The sequence below is a fragment of the Podarcis erhardii genome, assembly GCF_964252035.2.
Source record: "Podarcis erhardii genome assembly, chromosome: 2".
Classification (NCBI taxonomy): Eukaryota; Metazoa; Chordata; class Lepidosauria; order Squamata; family Lacertidae; genus Podarcis; species Podarcis erhardii.
Window position 1 is genome coordinate 90,948,862 of NC_138498.1, and position 20,853 is coordinate 90,969,714.

At 40.7% G+C, this 20,853-nt stretch overlaps 1 protein-coding gene across 3 annotated transcripts in view; it reads left to right on the top strand.

The window, feature by feature from the left end:
- RAD18 (RAD18 E3 ubiquitin protein ligase) overlaps positions 1-20,853 on the top strand; it is a 112,471-nt gene that overhangs the window by 72,763 nt on the left and 18,855 nt on the right. For 2 of the 3 annotated variants that reach the window (XM_081853404.1, XM_081853406.1), the window contains one exon: positions 12,513-12,575. The exons of the other annotated variant lie outside the window; for it this stretch is intronic. In XM_081853404.1, coding sequence (XP_081709530.1) covers positions 12,513-12,575 — 63 coding nt within the window. The remainder of the gene's footprint in view (positions 1-12,512; positions 12,576-20,853) is intronic. 3 annotated transcript variants of the gene reach the window in all.

Below are 20,853 nucleotides of genomic sequence, written 5' to 3' on the forward strand. Positions count from 1 at the left end.
CTGCATTGTAACAAGCAGGAAATGTGAGGGGTTTTAAAGGTGAGAAAGGCACCGGGGAAACCTTGCATTGCATCCTCAGGGGGTAGCATTCCCTTGCTCTAGTTGGGCCAGTAAAGACCTAAAGGGCTGGGGCAAGTTTCTTTTTTTTTTGGGGGGGGGGGGGCTTTTGCTATTGACTGCCAGGTCACAAAGTGCAAACTTGGTTGGTGCAAATTTCAGTTATAAATTTGTTCTAACTTGCCAGCCTAAGTAAATCTTAGTATTGTAACCAACACACATCAGTGAGTTTTCTAGCAGCGCAGTTTGTATAAGCAAAATTTTCCAAAGGGGAAAAATGAAGCAACTCGTTCCACCTTTGCATTTTCTCTGTCAGTCATTCTGAGAGATCCTCTGAAGAACAACACACAGCCTTTTCTGTGATTTCTCACACCACAAGGGATCCTGTGTTGCAGCTGTGTTTGCAGCTGTGCCAAGCCTCAGACTTGAATTCCAGGTTTTATTTTGCATCTGGAGTTGCTGGTCTTACTAAGTCTCTTCTCTTCTTTGTCATTCAAACTCCCAAACGTGATGCAGACCATCTGATTATAATGGTCCAATGTAATTTTTATATTGTATGTAATATGTACAATGTATATTGTGTATATGGTTCTACATCACAGTGTATTACAGTGGTACCTCTGGATGCGAACGGGATCCGTTCCGGAGCCCTGTTTGCATCCTGAAGTGAACGCAACCCACATCAGCACATGCGTGTGACATCATTATGACCATTTGTGCATGCGTGAGCGGCGAAACCCAGAAGTAACATGCTCCGTTACTTCCGGGTTGCTGCGGAGTGCAACCCGAAAATACTCATCCCGAAGCTACTTCAACACAAGGTATGACTGTATTGCTATTGTTATGTAGGGTGGCGTGGGGTCACTTAATGTGCCCCTTTGGTAGAAACCCTGCAGAAGGGGCTCCCTTTGCTGTGTTTGCTCCACATCACTCGTTACTTGTAAGACAGCTGCTTACCATGTTTGCTCAGCGTTAATTTAAAATGAATTGTTGTATTATGTAGATTTAAAGGTCACCCCCCCCCAATTATTACGCACCTCTGCTTCTGATCTCAAATCATTTTCAACATCTTTCAGATACCCCGCTGTACAAAATTAGTTTTAACTGGTTTGGAACACAAAATGAAATATTTATCGTATCTTTTGAAGTAATTCCTTTCAACCACGTTGGAAGTAATGTGCAAATCTTTGTTCCTTTTCCTTAATGAACAATCTGTAGGTTGAAGAAGAAGAGGAAGAGATATGAAATCTTAAACTTCACAGCAATTACCACCACTTGATTTTACTGGCCATTTGGGAGGAAAAAGTCTCTCTCAGGTGTAAACTGTTTAAAAATAGGATTAGGCAGCTCTGGGGTGTTAGTCAAGTGAAGAAGATGGAACAGCTGCTTATTCCTGTTCTTTACATATCCCATGTGCATAGCTGTCCTATCTTCAAGGTGGGTTTCAATCGCAGAGTGATAAGCACTGAGTGGTCTCTATGTCCCTTTAGCCAAGTTTACCAATGGCAGAAATAATCATCTTGAAAGTGATGTACATTTTTGGGAACTTGCAGGGGGGTGGGAGGAGAAACAACTGTCACATTTGATGTTTTCAAAACCAAACTCTACTAATAAATAATAATTGTACTCTTTCACATTCAGTTCATAAGCACTTCAGGTACAGCAAGCCCTCAACTTACATGGGGGGTTATGATCCAAGGATTGCGCTTAAACTCAAAACACATTGGATGCAATAGCAGGTGTGATTGCCAAAGTCTTTTTTCCTGGACGCCCGCTCCCTATTCCACCCCCTTTTTATTTGATTTTTTAAAATTTTGTTGTTCTTGCCAAGTGCGCAGGTTATATGTGCATAAGTTATAGGCTTACTGTATTAGACATGGGCATGGATTTGCAGCAGCATATTAACAATAACATATGGAACCTTGAACCCAAATTTGCAGTATATCTATTCTTTTTTTTAATGGCACTTAAGTATGATTACATTCTAGGGATATTTTCCCAGTTTTATTTTAAAAGGAATAAGACAGGGTGGAATGTAAGTGGCTCCCCTACGCTCATGGTAGCAGAGACACCTGCTAATGGAAGATGAGGGAAGGTGATTTTTAATTTCTCCCTCTTACTTGCAGCTCCCACCAAAAACAGATACAAAGAGTTGGAGGGCCCTGTAGAACAGGCTGGAAGGTGGCATAGCAGGTGACAAGGAGAAAGGCAAATTTAGCAAAAAAATTCCTTCTCTCTTGTCCCTTGGTTTTGTCTCTTGGTTTTAAACACAGTGTAAGGTAGTCTCTATGGAAGTATATTGTATTTAATTATGGGATATCAGAGTTTTTAGGGGGCTAACCAGGCTGGGATAGCTGAGATAGCCGGCTTGTTGGTTTTTGAATGTCTGGTGTAGATTTTTTCAATTTCGTTGTTCTGTATGGGACAATGACAGTAAAGATGCCTCTGATGGATTGCAATCCCTTCCGTGAGATAGTGCACCAGTTGGATTCCACCCATTCATTTTAAAAAATCTACACACACACACAGATGTTGGGTTGAAATAATCATGAACTGAAGGAAAGTAGCCGCTAGTGCCTTTTCACAAATAGTTAACAAGAGTTAGTGCAGAAGTAGATAGGGTGCTATAGGTCCGTTCTATCACCATTCTCATGCTTCTGAACATGGAAATGATTGCACAACTTTTGCATACTATTTAGTCATTTATCCGGCTAAGATTAACTGAATAAATTGTACTTTAGTGCATCTTAAGGTTTTCTCTTCTTGTTCCCACATCACCTCCTTTTTTCTGCTGCACAAGGTTTAAAGCAGTGTTTCCTAAACCTGGGTTCCCGGCTGATTTTGGCTTACAATTCCCATCATCCCTGACCTGATGGGAATTGTAGTCCAAAAACAGTTGGAGACTCAAGTTTTGAAAACCCTGCTTTAGAGCAAGCAGAACACCACCTTTGGACTAGTTTTGCCTTTCTCATACAAACCTCAAGTGTAAAATAAACCTTTTACGATCAAGGGCTGAAGATGCACTTTGGATCTAAGCCAAAATCGTCTATATCTATATCGATATCGATGGAGATAGAGATAGAGATAGAGATAGAGATAGAGATAGAGATAGAGATAGAGATAGAGATAGAGATAGAGATAGATATATAGATAGATATAATGTATTAATTCAATTGTTTATATTTAAGAAAAACATGGATTTTTATCCACTGTCTGGTTAGGCAGAAGTGGTCCTACTAAGTAAAAACATGGAGTTGTTGACAGCATTGAGCATGTTAGCAAGGCATTTTACTAGCAGAAGTTTTGCAATATTAAATCTGCTTGCCTCATCTTGCCAAGGGACGTGTTACAGCTGGTGGGGTGGAGGGATGTTTGTGGGGTCAGCCAAATGCAGTGACAAAAATCCAAGCGCAGTGATGCACTTGAGAGTGGTGTCAGCTGCCTTTTTCGGCAGACAAGCAACAGGACCACCTCAGCAGCAGCCGAGGTGCCATTTAGGGTCTTTATAGCTCTGCTGGGTGAGAATATTTAGAGTTGGAATATTATATTTAAATCCTGAAACATCAGTACTTTTAAGGCTTTTAAGTATAAGAAAGAAACTCTCTTAGGCATTGTTGTGGAGACTAGACAGGGTCTTGGGAATTTCTGTTTTGACGTGCCGTGTGCGAGGAGGGCTGCTAGGGGTGTTCATTGTGCAGTTATGTTTTTGTGTCACTTAAACCTCCAACTGGCCTGGTAGGAAAACCAGTAGTTCTTAGAAATACACTTAATGGGCTTGAAAATCCTGAAAATGCAAGAATATAGTACAAAACAGAGGTGGAAGTGGAATCACAGAACTGTAGAGTTGGACAGGATCCCAAGAGTAATCTAGTCTATCCCCCTGCATTGCAGGAATCACAGCTAAATGCCTGACAGATGGCCAAGGATTTAACTGAAAGTGTCTAACTCTAAGCTGACTGCACTATTCTCGTTGATAAGAAGACTCCTTCTTTTTTTTGGTCAAGTCATTCTTGTCAGAATATTTATTGCTGGTTATTTGGGCGAAGAGGAGCTTCCTTACTTGCAGTCTTTCTTGCAGAATTTCTAAAATTCCCAGAAAGCAAAGCAGCAAAGCTCTATCAAGATGGCAAATGGTTGTCTTGCAAAACATTTTGCTCTTTTCATTCTTAATAATAATAATAACAACAACAACAACAACAACAACAACAACAACAACAACAACTTGTGGATTGGGTGTTCAGTGGCTCAGTTAAAAGCTTGCAATCATTACTTGTTAATGGGTATAATGGAGTTCACAGAGGCATAGCACTGTACCATTAGTGCTTCCTATAGAGAAAATAGTCTTGCTATTAGGTCATTTGGTGCTGAAAGCTTGTGCCTCATTTTAAGTTTTGTTTTCACCGAAGAACGGTGCTGTGGACCAAATAAAATTGGTTGAAAATATCAACCAGGTGAAATGGAAATTAAAAATTCAAAAATAGTCCAGTCGCTCCTTAGAGACCAACTAAGTTTGTTCTGGGTATAAGCTTTCGTGTGCATGCATACTTCTTCAGATACGGGTTTGCGTAAGGAATTACCGTTTCAAGCAGTCATACAAGCCTCTCACAAATTAAGACATTATGTAGTAAGCTAAGAACTCATTTCTAAACTTCATTAGCTCTTCTCGGATGCATTTCATTTACCAGGATTACTCTGATTCCCCATAAACATCTGCCAAGACACTGAACTGAATAAATTCTTAAACTCTGTGGACAGTTTCAGAGCGAACTTTTTAGCATGAGCAATGGAGACTGAACTTCTTGACTGCTCACCTCACAGTTCTTTGACAAAAACTGTGGATTTGTGAGATGTTTTTTAAAAAAAACACATTCAAGAATCACATAAACATCAACATGGAGTCTATTTAATTGGGGGGGGGGGGGAGAGTAGTGACTAGTACTAAAAATCTCCCCCAGAGATTTTTGGATCTGTATGTTTTTATCTTGCTGTTTTATTGGTTTTAGGATGCATCTTGTTTTCAATGATGCTGGTTGTTTTTATATTGTATGCTGCTTAGAGATTTTTAAAATATTAAGTTGTATATAAATGCTTTAAAATATATAAATAAATGTTGGCTGCTCTCGAGAAAGTGCTTTTTTGGTGAGCACTCCAGTGCCACATTGAATGCATGTGGGTGCAACACTAAACCACACTTGATTTATCTTATTAATTATAATAATACTGAAGGGGAGGGTGAAGGAGAATTGAAGAGAATGGTGCCCTGGGGTGAAGGGTAATCTGGCCGCTTAATGAGATCAAGAAGGGGAGGGTGACTTTAGCCACTCTTGGCAGAACTGAATAGGCTGTTTTTAGGATCTTGTGTTTGGTAGCAATCTTTGTTGTTGTTTAGTCGTTTAGTCATGTCCGATTTTTCGTGACCCCATGGACCAGAGCACACCAGGCAGTCCTGTCTTCCACTGCCTCCCGCAGTTTGGTCAAACTCATGCTGGTAGCTTTGAGAACACTGTCCAACCATCTCTTCCTCTGTTTTCCCCTTCTCCTTGTGCCCTCAATCTTATTGTGGATAATTTATCGCTATATGTTTTTCTTGGTATGTTGTAAGCAACACTGAGGTTTCTTTGGGGGGCGGCATGACAGGATTTAAATCTTGAGAAATGAGAAGTTAGTGCAAATAACAAACAGAAATCACAAGTTTGCAATATGACTTTTGATGGCCAGTCAACACCATTGGGCCCTCGTTCGATTAACCCAGCACACTAGCTCAAGTGCTTGTCCTGATGGAACAATCAATGTTGAAATCCTTCCTTTGTCTTGCTGAGAGACGTTGCTACAGCCAGTCATAAAAAACTGCTGCTTAAAAATAGCAAGTACGCTCTACCTAGGCTTGCTGTTTAAAATATTATTTTTTTGTAAGAGAAGTATAATTGGAAATAAAATTTCAAAAAAGTTGGTAATGATAGATTCCTCAGGCTTCCCAACTTAATTGAAAATTGGGTACTATCACTTTCTGGCATGTGAGAAGCTGAAAATTGTTCAAATCCCAAGATTCTTTTTATAGAATGTTAAAACTTTCATGAAGTATTAGATAGCAAAGACAGTTATGTGTTCTTCGTGTATTTGATTAACTTTGAATCACCTAGCATTTTTTAAATATAGAAGGTATTTATTGAGAGTTGAAGCAATTCTAGGAAATGAAATGTATGGGAGAGATAATGCTTTGAACTATAGAAGGTATCTGACAGAAAAGAACTTTTATTAGTGGTGTAAAAAAAATGGCATCTTTTTCATAGCTATCATATAGATGGGGCTGGGATGTCTTAAATAATCTGTTTTTAAGTGATAAATGTGAAATTTAATCTAGGTTTCTGCAGTTGAGGTCAAAATTACATCTACTGTATCTGCTGACAAGGCAAAATAGGCAATTGTATTTCCAATATAGGACACAGATTTATAATTTTTTTAGAGAGGCGTTTGTGTGAGAGAGAAAACACTCACACACACATACACACACAATACACACACACACACACATATACACAATTGTGTGTGAGAGAAAACACGCTACACACACACACACACACACACACACACGATTAGAAGTATGTAGTGGAGAGATAATTAAATATTTTTAAAAGCTAGTTTTTAATAGTAGCTGGTTATTTGAACCAGCCTTTCATTTTTAAAAAAACCCAAAACCCTAGCAGTTAATAAATTGCCTCCTAAACTGTATCCTTGCTCCCGTTGTCAGAAATCATGGCTCATTTATCTTATCTACCTGCTTCAGGTCTTCACTTCAGGATACAGGTTATTAACACTTGCCATTTCGGTTTTAAAAGAATCCATGTGAAAATTTCCAGCTGTACTCCGATCAATTTTGCACTCTTAGTCATGCCTGAGATAATCAGGTGGAAGTGGTGTTTTTTTTAAGAAAAGCTTTATCTTGTGAACATAGGAAGAGCCTGCTGGAGCAGTCAAACATCCTGTTCTCACAGTGAACAAACAGATACCTGTGGGAAGAAGCCCTCAAGCAGAACATGGACGCAACAGCACTCTGCCCACCTGCCATTCCCAGCATCTGGTCTTCACAGGCATACTGCCTCTGACAGTGGAGGTGGAACATAGCCGTTGTGGCTAGTAGCCATTCATGGCTTTGCTCTTCATTAATTTGTCTAATCTATTAAAGTTGGCGGCCATCACTGCCTCTGGTGGGAGCAAGTTCCAACCAAACACCGTGTGAAGAAGAAGAAGGGGAGGAGTTTGGATTTGATATCCCGCCTTTCACTCCCTTTAAGGAGTCTCAAAGCGGCTAACATTCTCCTTTCCCTTCCTCCCCCACAACAAACACTCTGTGGGGTGAGTGGGGCTGAGAGACTTCAGAGAAGTGTGACTGGCCCAAGGTCACCCAGCAGCAGCAGCAGCATGTGGAGGAGCGGAGATGCGAACCCAGTTCACCAGATTACGAGACTACCGCTCTTAACCAGTACACCACACTGGCTGTGCCTGTCCTACCTGTCTGAAATCTTCCCGCATCTTAGTTGGATGTCACATGTTCTGGTGAGCAGGAGAAAACCTTTCTCCAAGCCATGCATAATTTTACAAATTTACAAGATTTACCTCTTGGCTCATCTTTAAACTATAAAAATGCCCCAAATGCTATAACCTTTCTCATAGGCTCCATACCCTTGATCGTTTTGGTTGTTCTTTTCTGGACCTTTTCTAACTCTACAATATATTTTTGAGGCAAGGTGACCAGAATCATACTATTCCAAATGCGGTCACACCACATATTTTTATAAATGCATTCTGATATCAGCAGTTTTATTTTCAATTCCTTTCTTAATGGTCCCTGGTATAGAATATGCCTTTTTCACAGCTGCCATACACTGGGTCAATACCTCCACTGACCTGTCCCCAAGTTCATATTCCTGGTGTGTCACCGCCAGTTCAGACTCTGTGAGCATTAAACTGAAAATAAGATTCTTTTTTTTTTTTTTGCCCCAACATGCATTGCTTAACACTTGTTTACATTCAACTGTATTTGCCATTTGAACACCCATTTAATCAATTTGGAGGAGTCTCTTCGCAATCTTTTTGTTTTAATGACCCTGAACAATTTTGTTTGATTAGCAAACTTTGCCACCTCACACCTTACTCCAGGTCATTTATGAACAAGTTAATCCAGCTTCTCATAAATTGCAAGCTGTCTCTATGTGTCAGCAGGGCTATTAGACAGATTTATCTATATAGGTTGCTGCCAGCCAAGGTCAGAGGCAAAGCCCTAATAAACTTCATTCTGAAGGGAGAAGAGAGAGGGCAGCAAAAAGGTATTTTTATCTCAAACCCATTTTTGCTTGACTTTCTGTTGAAAGAGGGAACCGCAGTGTGTCTTGGGTGTGACCATTGTTTTTAAAAACATGTCCTTGAAGAATAAATGTTCTTTCTTCTTTCTTTTGGAAAGGACCTGGAGTTTGTAGCACCTGAACTACTATGCTCTGTTTTTGGTGTTATTCCCAGTTTTATGGCGGTGAATTCTACACATATCAAAAACTTCCAGGGCTTAAAAAGTTGTTAACTTCCAGGATAAACAAATTCTGAACTAGATTTCTCCTTAGCCTTGTTCAGGCATTACAGTGGTACCTCAGGTTACATACGCTTCAGGTTACAGATGCTTACACACTCCGCTAACCCAGAAATAGTGCTTCAGGTTAAGAACTTTGCTTCAGGATGAGAACAGAAATCATGCTCTGGCAGCGCAGCAGCAGCAGGAGGCCCCATTAGCTAAAGTGGTGCTTCAGGTTAAGAACAGTTTCAGGTTAAGAATGGACCTCCGGAACAAATTAAGTACTTAACCTGAGGTACCACTGTATCCTGAACACATGAAGGGTTAAATCAGGGAGAGGCAGAGACATACATCAAGACTGAGGTTTGGTGGCATACCCAGAGTCGCTTAGTGAACTTCGTGACATGGATGTCTCCTGCCCAAACCCATGAGTAACTCAGTTTGGATGTTGTTTTGGGACTAATCCAGCCCATGTATGAAGCAGAGTGAAAGCACACCTGTCCTTGTTGCAAATCTGCCACATCAGTCCCATCTTTGCTGACTTCTCTCATGCACATCTTAAGCCGCAGTTGCCCAGTTACCTTCGGATATTTTACAGGGATATTTTACAGGATATTTTCGGGCCTATGATTTTACAAATGTAGGCAGGCCTTTGATGCAGCAAGGAGGACCGGTAAACCTTTTCCCTTTGCGATGAGTGAATCAACCCAAAGATATAAGCTAAATGAATGACTGCATCACTCTGGCTTTCCAGGCATTAGTCAGCTGGAATCTATTCTAGTCACAAACATATTCTCAAGAGGCACAGCCCTAAAAAAAGCATGCTGTTTATTGAATGCATCCAGGCATGCTGCACTGAATGACACAGGTGGTTGGATGGCACAGCTTTTGGCCATTTTTATTTCTGAAATTGGAGTCAGGGTTGGATTTGTAGCACTCCCATCCTAAATGGCAACAAAATGTGAGAGTTGGGTTTGCACAATGATATTATAAAAAAAGTCCGGAGGGCATGTATCCCAGACTAGAATTCCTTTCCAGCCCTATGTAATGGAAACATAAAGGGGGGGGGGGTTATGACAGTAACTGTATGTAATGAATTCCTTAATCTCATTCCATAAGCCACTCCAGAATGGTCAGTACCTTTCCAACATGGATGGGCAGATAGAAAGTTAATTTACTCTCTTTATCAAAGCTTTGTAAACTTGAAGTTTTACCTGTTCACCTTAATGCATAAATTTGGAAGGATCCTAGTTTATACTGACCCAGACCAGTATGCTTTCTAGTCCCACCTTGTCAGCAGGACTGTCTCTCAGTTGTCCTCTAGCTGAATAGCTTGCAAAATACACCTGAATAAGGCATCTGAAAGTATTTGCAGTTACCCACCCGATGGGGCCATCCAGTTACATCACTTTTAACTGAACTTTTAAAGCAACCCACATTTTTCATTTCTGCTTCAGTCGGTCTGCCAGAAATACATGAAGACCTTAAGTAACCTATTTGTGTGGAGCTGAGATAGAAACAGCTATTATCTCCTGCCCTTCATTTTATGTATGCTCCCTTGTGATGGGAGTTTGAGGACATGGCAAATTAAGCATTATTTCAAGAATGCAATAGCATCCTCTGTTGCTTAACCAGCTCCAGATTAACATTTGAATTTATTGGACAGTACCAATCCAATTCATTTCCCCTCTGTTCCATGAGTGTGTTGTCACTGTAAATATGCAGCTATTTATTTGAACATAATTCTTGTCTTAGCTACTATGATTTGTTATGCTACACTGAAACATGGGCGCTTAACTTAAACATATGCATTGCTTTTTACATATGGAAAATCAAACAGTCAATAACAGATGCTAACAGTTTGAGGAGCACATTGTTAAAAATATAAAGGCCAACTACATACAATGCATTAATAGGCCTGTGAACCTGTTGAAGCTTTGAATGATAAGGGAGTCTAAAGACGTTCCAAAGCAAGAGTATGGAACTGAATTGATTATTTGCATCTGTATTCACAGCGGAAACTATTGGGCAGATCTCTGTGCCTGAACTAACTTGTGCAGTAAGGGAGTCTGAGAAACTGAGACAAATAGTGGCAACAAGTTCTAGGTCTACTAGACATTGAAACTTACAAATCGCTCGGTCTGAATGGCATCCACCCAAGGGTTCTTAAAGAAGTCATATGCAAAATTGCTGGTCTTCTATCAAAAATATGCAACTTATTCCTAATGTCAGTCTCCACACCTGAGGACTCAAAAGTTTAACATCAGTTTTTAAAAGTGATACTTTTTTTTCCTCTGGCCATTGTTGTGGATTCTGTCACAGTGGCCTGCTGTGTCAGAGCAGGAAGAGTTTGGATCAGAAGAGGCAACTTAGCTCTTTCTTCTGCTTGGGTAGTTAGATTTAAAAGTATATTGCTGCAGGCAGAATGTCCTGAGAAAGGCACAGTCCATTTCTGCCCCTGTGTATGATACTCCTGTATCCCCACCTGGACAAATGATAAATTAGAGTTTTCATGCAGTTTTAGATATTCCATTGCAAATGTCCATATGACTATGTTGCCAGTTTGTTGGATTTTCTGGAACATATTACATATTCTCAAAAGCTTTGTAAATTTTAGCTGTGTTTATTTTAAAAGGCAAATTAATTATTAGATATGCACGCCAAAGAAAAAGGGGAGTGGAGCGTTTCATTCTGAGTGCTTGCTTAGAAGCTTTTGCCTACCATTTTAGGTTTCTGAAGCTCAGTTTACAAGCTCTCCCAGCTTTATATGAATGCTTTAGATGGATGTGGTTCAAATTTGGAAATTGTGGATGCTGCCAAGGATCTTTGCATACTTTTTGCTCCACATGGAAGCTAGATTTCCCCCCTTATGAATTGCATTGCAACAGCTCTAGATTTGATATCACATTGATTCCTAAATGAGGAGTTGTTCATTTCTCCTCTTTTGTGTTTGAAATTATTAATAATTTTAATTTTTAATCTTTGCATCAACTAACTGTGGTATGCTTACATATTTCCACTAGGTTATACAAATGATACAGGAGAGACATGCTGAGCAAAAAACCTTTTAGGGTATTGTATGTCGATGTCTCCTTTTCCCCTTCACATGGTTTGGTTTGGGGTTGTGTGGTTGTTGTTGTTTTTACACTTTTACTAAGCCTGTATAATGGTATAAATGTTAATACGACAATCTTTGGCTATTTTAGTTCAGTGTGCATGTCTTAAGTGAATCCATACTTTTCTTAAGGGATCTACAATTTTTGGCTGCCCTTGCCAAAAGTTGCACTCACCAGCGCCTCCACCCAACCAACAGCCAAGGAAGCCCCCTAGGGTAAATTCCCATGTGACTATGGGCCAAAAGCTTCAACTGTTGGAATTACAGAACATAGTTTGTTATTACTGCTCTGAATGTTGGATAGTTTTTTCACTTGTGCATCATCCAACAAACTCTGCATGACTTCTGTCAGATTGGACCAGTTTCTAACCAGGTGTTCATTTTCTGCATTGTAAGAAACCATGCCTTCTGAAAAAGATGCCTGGCTAACCTTGGCTATTGAACAGCAGTCGGGTATTGGATCCAAATATAGAGCTAGGGGAGACTCTTGTCGGTTCTGAAGCATTTGTACTCTGATCTTCCCAGTCCTTGTCCAACACTCTGTAACTCAATGGCTTGTATGCAGAGTACAAATAGATCTGCAAATCTGGAAGAAACTGAAAGTGCCTTAGGACAGTAGCTCGGTTTGTGATCATTTTGTTGATACTGGATCCACATTCTGATATAATCGTTGTTTTCATCTTTCTTTCTGTTTGTAGCATGGCTTCTTTGCCTACTCGATTGGAATATCTGAAAAGTACTACACTGCTCGTTAAGGTTAAATTTTGTTTTACTTTTCAGCTCAAGTTCAGACATCATAAGGGATTTGGAGATTGCTGGGAGATGTTCCGATTCGTCAGAGAAGTAAGTGTGGTGTAAAATAATTGTTTTCTGTGTCTTAAAAGTTGTCACCTATACTTTTCTTCGTCATTCAGCTAACTGGAAACTTGACTAGTGGACTTGAAAATGAGCCAAATATTTTGGCATTTGATCCAGAAAAACATCTGTGGAAGGTGTCCATCCTGCCATGTGCCCTCCCCCAAAGTCCCTTCCCCCCCTTGGCTGCCCTCCCCCAGGGCTCCACCAAGGTCTCTCTGAAGGATGGGGGAGAATTCCTGAATAGGGTGGACTGAAGCATGGAGAACTGCATGGGGAAAGGTGGACAAAAAAAAAATAGAGCAGAAGCACCTTCTTTGAGAGGTTCTGTCATCCCATTCAAGATGGTCTCCCAGCGCTCAGGATTGACTTTTCAAGGAAATGTCATGCAAGGGGTGTGAGTGGGAGAGCCACCTTTTGCTGAATATCTTCTACCATGACTTGTCTCAGTTCCATCTTATCTGTGTCTCTCCCCACCCCAGTTTCCTGTCAAATTCTTTCTCTGAAGCAATATTTGATTTATTTATTTCATAAAACTTATACACCGCATGATTGTTAAAAAAAACAAAACCTCAAAGCAGTTTACAAAAGATGAAACAGTAAAATCAAGAGAGAAAAACCTACCCTACTTTTAAACATACAGAAGTTGAAATACTAAAACAGATTTAAATTCACCTCAACTCAACGTCTGGGTAGGCTTGTTTTTATCAGGCACCAAAAAAAGGTACACTGAAGGTGTCTGCTTGATCTCACTAGGCAGGCAGTTCCAAAGTGTAGGCGCCACCACTCTAAATGATTGAGTATGGAATGGGTATTACGGGATACCTGTAGTCGTGCCAATTCCACCGATTGAAGCAGTTGAGTGGGCACATGTAGGGTAAGGTGATCTCATAGGTAAACTGCTCCCAAGTTATTAAGGGCTTTATATACTAATAGTAACACCTTGAACTTGCAAATTAGCCAGTGCAGATCTCTGACCACAGGTGTTAAATGCTGACAAGGCCTCACTCCTGTCAGCAATTGTGCTGCAGCATTCTGCCCTAGCTGCAGCTTCCGGGTCAAGCGTTAAGAGCAGCAACGAACACAATTTGAAATGGGATGGAAATAAACTAAACCGTAAAATATTTTAATGGCATTTCTTTGTTCTGAAGCACCATATTCCACTGCGATTACTTATGCCTATTTGTGGCCATTCAAGTGTTTTTTAAACAACTGGAAATAATAGCATCGGAAGTTTAGGCAGTTCCACAAAGCTGTGACTTTTCCAGCTGAGTTTAATTGAAAATGTTTGAAAATGTTTGTTACATTGCGAGATGTGTCAAAAGAAAAGCTTTTGCTGAGGGGTAAATCCAAACGCGAGGCTTACAGATCAGTAACTGATTCAGAAAAAAAAATTGTTGGATTGTTAAGTAGTCAATAAAGACATTATTTCATATGAATGTATGAACTGATAATTCAGACTCCCCCTCCGTGTGTGTGTGTGTGTGTGTGTGTGTGTGTGTGAGAGAGAGAGAGAGAGAGAGAGAGAGAGAGATTGACTAGATTTTGTCTCTTTACAGTTGAGAAGGTGAAGGAAAGAAGCTGGGATGCTGGGCCTTCTCTTCTTTACTGTTTCTTTATTATATGTTAATTCTTCGAGATATAGTTCGTTTTATCTTTTTCAGTTCTTTTCTGGGGAAAGCAAATGTACAGTGAAACCTTATATGAACCCAAGCAGCATTCCAAGAGCATACCCCACCCCCAAAAAACCTTTCTAATTGTTAATCAGATTTAAAACACCATTGGTTACAGAAATCACAGCTTCCTCTGTAGGGGATGGAGGGACTGGCTGCCTCTTAATCTTTCACATGTAAGTGGAGAAGTTTCTCCCTCCTTGCCATAGATAATGAATGAAACGTGAGCTCTTTTTCAAAGGGCTGCTTTCTATGTATTCTAGGAGCAGGTGTTGCAGGTATAAAAACAGCAATATAATTCAGCCCACTCTGAATTTCTAATCTTCAGAAGCCTTTCGCTGCAAAAGATTTAGAGCAGCAGCCAAAGGAAGTGAAGGGGAGGACTTGCATGATAAATTTTCATAAACATTAACTGGTGCAAAAGTACTATTCAGGCTCCTGTTCCAGCATCAGGTTTGAGGGCAACTTGGGCCACCCAGCCGAACCTTCTCCCAGTGGCAACGCAAAATAAGCTTACCCAGGCAGCCTGGAGTAGAGAAAATCAGGAGACTGGATGACACAGTGGCTTCCTTTACTCAGAATGCCACTGAATCCTAACACAGTGGAGTTCAGAGACTGGAAAAATCAAGGTGGGGACTGCAGCTTTGCCTGGTGCTTTCCTTCTCAGCACTGAACTGAATATTGAAAATAAAAGGGGGTGCTGGTGATTAGCATCAGCATTTGCCCACCATGCTTGAATAGCTCAGTCAGTAGAGCCTGAGATTCTCAATCTCGGGGTTGTGGGTTTGAACCCCACATTGGGCAAAAGATTCCTGTATTGCAGAGGGTTGGATTAGATTACCCTTTCGGTCCCTTCCAGTTCTACAATTCTATGGTTCTATGCCAGTTCCAGAGAGCCAGTGTGGTGTAGTGGTTAAGAGTAATAGACTTCTAATCTGGGGAACCGGGTTCGCGTCTCCGCTCCTCCACATGCAGCTGCTGTGTGACCTTGGGCTAGTCACACTTCTCTGAAGTCTCTCAGCCCCACTCACCTCACAGAGTGTTTGTTGTGGGGGAGGAAGGGAAAGGAGAATGTTAGCTGCTTTGAGACTCCTTCAGGTAGTGATAAAGCAGGCTATCAAATCCAAACTCTTCTTCTTCTTCTTCCAGTGGTATATCTGACGCTTGTTGTTATAGTGCATGGAATTTGGTGGTTGGCAAATTGTTTTTTGTTTATCTGGATTGAGTATAACTACAGTGCAACCATTAGGTGCTGTTACTATTTTACCATGGACATACTAATAAAGATGTGCATATCACCATGTTTTATTTCAGTATCATTTGTTTCCCTGTACCGGCAACAGGGTGTCTTTTCATCCTGGGTTGTTGTTGTTTTCTTCTCCAATGCTGTTTATTTGCAGTAATGTTTTAATAACAAAAACAGCATTTGTGATCGGAAAAGACTTTTTTTTGTATTTGGCAGGAATTCAGAAGACATTGTAGATCCTGTCTCACATCTCCACTGCAGTCCTTTTGTCCCCCAAAAGCTGTTCCTCAATGTGGCACAGAGTGGCATTCAGTGGTGTAAAAAGCTGCAGTCAAATGGAGGAATCAACTGCCTCTTTGTGTGTGTGCATAGAAGTGCCTTAGGTATACACTAAGTAGCACTTTGGATCGTGGCCCATATTTATGTGGCATGCCTCTGTGAAAAATACCCTTTGATTAATACTCAAAAGTATAATTGCTTTTATTACTATTCCACTTTATCTGGATTATTGCCCAGAAGATGAGATTTGCATTTTTTTTTTTTTTTTTTGATGGGGCAGTTGTATCCATCATAAGAGTGTGATAATCCTTTCAGTTTCTCTAAACTTTTCTAAATGTATTAAAGAGTAGCATTCTTTATATATTAAAAACAAACCACAAAGTGGTTCCTCTCTTGTATGCAAACACGTTTCCAACTTGGCTTGTTAAGTAGGTTGTCTAATGGGTATCATACATTTCCCTTTACGCTTAGGTTCCTTTTAAAACTCTTGTAACTTACAATAAGGGTCATCAGCACAATTTATACTGTATAGTCTGGAATCACTGCACTTAAAGACTAATAGATTTTAGTGACTCTGGTTCAGAAGGTGATTGCTAAATGAGCAAATGTAAGTGCTGTCAGGGTATGTCAATTAAAATAACTGATGAAGTAATTACATTGCAGAGTTGTTAAATTATTCTTTTTTCATTTCATTTACTCCTGAGTTTGATAAGCTACTCTTAACCTCAAGTGGCATAAACACTGTAGACTCTGATCTTTGGTGTAGTGATGAGCAAACACCCCTCAGCTAACCTTGAAAACCTTCATTTTAGGTTTTGCAGTTTTCCAAGAGCACTGGGGGGGGGGGAGAGTGTGTTTTTTCTTTTTTCCTGGAGAGGTTAGTATTATTAAGGAAAGCTAATAAAAAATAGTTGGAATACTCCTCTCGCCTACCAGCCCCCCCCCATTTCCAAGGGGAGGGGAAAAGCCTTTAGTAACAAGTGGAGAAGGGGTTTGCAAAATGTAGAAGTAAGCAGTGCTTAACTGGAAATTTTGCTTCTGAGCATAGCCAGAAGTGAAGTTCCTCTCTATCCCAAACTGAAACAGGAAAATGTACACATCCCATGCTCACTGGCTACGATTTGCTGCCAAGGTGCATGGGATTATTTTGATTTACTAATAGAAGGGGAAGAAATGGAGGCAGTGAGAGATTTTACTTTCCTGAGCTCCATGATCACTGCAGATGGTGACAGCAGTCACGAAATTAAAAGACGCCTGCTTCTTGGGAGAAAGGCGATGACAAACCTAGACAGCATCTTAAAAAGCAGAGACATCACCTTGCCAACAAAGGTCCATATAGTTAAAGCCATGGTTTTCCCAGTAGTGACATATGGAAGTGAGAGCTGGACCATAAAGAAGGCTGATCGCCGAAGAATTGATGCTTTTGACTTATGGTGCTGGAGGAGACTCTTGAGAGTCCCATGGACTGCAAGAAGATCAAACCTCTCCATTCTTAAGGAAATCAGCCCTGAGTGCTCACTGGAAGGACAGATCGTGAAGCTGAGGCTCCAGTACTTTGGCCACCTCAAGAGAAGACCCTGGAAAAGACCCTGGTGTTGGGAAAGATGGAGGGCACAAGGAGAAGGTGACGACAGAGGACGAGATGGTTGGACAGTGTTCTCGAAGCTACCAGCATGAGTTTGACCAAACTGCTGGAGGCAGTGGAAGACAGGAGTGCCTGGTGTGCCTGGTCCATGGGGTCACGAAGAGTCGGACACGACTAAACGACAACTGGACTCGGAACGCAGAAGAAACTATTGGCTTGTCCACATTTGAGCATTATTTAGTTGTTAATTCACATTTTTCCCATTCGGATTAAAACTAGACTAGTGCATACCTGCATGTATTTGAATTTGTCTATGTGGAGCAACTTTTGAAATTCCTGTTCATACCAGTAGATATGCCCTTTTATCTTTGTCCCTGCCTTCTAATGTGTTGATTCCTTTAGACCAATTAAGTACCAACGGGGCATGCGCAAAAATAGCTGCATGTTCACCTTGTTTTTTTCTGTTTAAAGTGCCCCTGCCCAAGGAGTGCGCAAAAGCACAAAGGCTGATGTAAGTTTGCTTGTGTAGTTTTCTAATTTTGTGCAAATCAGAGAGAGCAAAAGAAATATGTGTGTGCAGGCACAAGCATCTAAGTTCCTGGTGCATCCCTACTAGCACGCAGGAAAATAAATGAAAGCAATGGCAAAATCTCAAGTATCGAAAGAATAAAAATATTCCCCTATACAGAAGTGCACCAGAAATAGTTCCGAGCATGGCAGGAAAAGAATTGAAAACATTGTGTCCACTCACACAAAGACACCAAAACAAATTGCCTGCGACTCCAAATAGAGTGGTTTGAGCCTGATTTCCTCCAACTTATATGATTGTACCTGTATCAGGTAATCCCGAATTTACAGGAGAAAAGCATTGAGATTGATGTTGTTTCAGGGTCACAGTTTGTCGTGTGGACAAGTTGTATGTCCCATGTTCTCCATGTCCAAATGTTCTGCAACAAGAACTGACTCCTAAGCATGGACATTTCCGGATAAAGAGAGGCCACGTTTCTGGGGGGGGGGTCCCCCCTAAGGGAGAGAGTAAATAGTTTTAGGAGAGATTTTTGTGTTTTGTGCTGGGAATCTAATTTTGCATTGGATCTGAATTCTAAAGGCCATGAGCTCAGATCTATAAGGCATGAAGCTTTTTGGACTGGGAATGCCATTATGTTTGTCCCCATCATCCATAGTATAGTGGGCTTGTCAGGAGAAGACTGCAGTATCCTTGCTCTTCATTAATTCATTTTCATGTTGCTTGTGGCAGAAAGTGCTGCATAATTACAGTACAAGCTATATCTTTCGGTAGTATTTGCCGTCCATGTTGATTTCAGGTGAGGTGCTAAGGTCCAGCCCTGCAGTGTGCTCTCATCTTTCCAGAGGGGCGGAGCTTACTGCCAAGAGGGGAGGTGCGTTATATAAGAAACATTGCTTAGACATTCTGATGACCTGACAAAGGCTTTCGACACTGTAAATCGTAATGCCCTGTGGACTGTCCTTCTGAAAACTGGCTGCCCAGATAAATTTGTAAACATCATTTGGTTCCTCCATGATAATATGACAGCAACAATCAAAGATAACAATGGCTCTCAAAGTGAACTATTCACAGTGGGGTCAGGTGTTAAACAGGGTTGTGTTATTGTCCCAACTCTATTCAGTATTTTCATTGCCATGATCCTACAGTTGTCGATGGGAAACTCCCCACCGGCATAGAAATCATATATCGAACAGATGGAAAGCTCTTCAATCTGAGCAGGCTGAAAGCAAAGAGTAAGGTTACCGTAACTTCCATCATAGAGCTTCAGTATGCTGATGACAACATAGTGTGCACACGTTCAGAGGATGACCTCCAAACCATCCTAATTATCTTTGCAGAAGCTTACGAAAAGCTTGGCCTATCACTCAACATCCAAAAAATGAAAATGCTTCACCAAAAAGTACAAAATAACCCCTCTGCAGTGCCACAAATCCAACTCAGTGGTGTAATGTTGGAAAACGTTGATCACTTCTCCTACCTAGGCAGTTATCTTTCCACAAGGGCCAACATTGATGCCAAAATCTAGAATCACCTGAGCTCTGCGAGTGCAGCTTTCTCCCAAATGAAGCTCAGAGTGTTTGAGGACCGGGACATTCGCAGGGAAACCAAAATGCTCGTTTACAAAGCTATTGTACTACCAACCTTACTATATGTGTGTGAAACATGGGCCACTTATAAACGCCATCTTCAACTCCTCGAAAGATTCCATCAACGGTGTCTCCGAAAAATTTCACACATCACTTGGGAAGACAGGTGAACTAATACCAGTGTACTGGAAGAAGCAAAGATCACCAGTGTTGAAGCAATGATTCTTCAACATCAACTTTGTTGGACTGGTCATGTTGTGCGGATGCCTGATGATTGTCTTTCAAATCAACTACTCTATTCCGAACTTAAAAATGGAAAGCGTAATGCTGGTGGTCAACAAAAGAGGTTTAAAGACTGTCTCAAGGCAAATCTTGAAAAATGTAGTATAAAGACTGACAACTGGGAAACACTGGCCTGCAAACGCTCCAGTTGGAGAACATCCTTCATCAAAGGTATCATGGGCTTTGAAGACACTTGAACTCATGACACAAGGGAAAAACGTGCTAGGAGAAAGGCATGCTTGGCAAATCCACACCGTTATCAACTCCCACCTGGAAACCAATGTCCCCACTGTGGAAGGACGTGTGGATCCAAAATTGGCCTCCACAGTCACTCACGGGCTCTTTGTTAAAACAGTATTTATGGAAGACAATCTTAATCTGCTACGGGTGATCACCAAAGAAAAAGAAGAAGCATATCTAAACATGTTATGCCTTTAATTGTAACAATTAACATAGCTGCAATAAATGAAAATGTCTTTCTTAAAGCAAAGCACACATGAAGAGACATTGCTTAATTTCTTTAGGCATGGGCTGGACAGGCTCCAGTTTCTTGTAATCACTGTACATTAATCTGGCTGCTTTTCAAAGAAAATTAAGCTCTCTGATCAGGACAGTTAATTCATTGTTGTAGAAAAATTGCCTTAACATATTTAATCCCAGGCTGGGCTTCTCAAATAAAACCAACTCTTCAGCTAATCTCCCAACTTCTCAGCGAAGCCAAATGACCCACGTAGCAAACTTGGGAGCTTTTGACTTTGCAGCGCATGACCTCCGGGGCACTTTTTGAATTCTATCCAGCTCGAATAATGTAGTAACAGAGTGACCCTGTTTTTCCAAGGAGTCGGTTCTTTCCTGTTGGAATTATTTCTGTAGTGACCTATCTAGATCAATTTGCAGAGGTCCAACAGTGAACTGGTGTTGGAATTCTCTTTTCCAAAGAATTGTCTTTTAATAGTATATCAAACTGCTATACTGGAGTAGACAAAAGAGGGAGAAATCAAGACATAGTTAAGTAATGGGAAGAATATGTGGCTATTTAAGTTCCACATAATTAGGGTACATTACAGCAGAGTTTGAGTCCAAGAT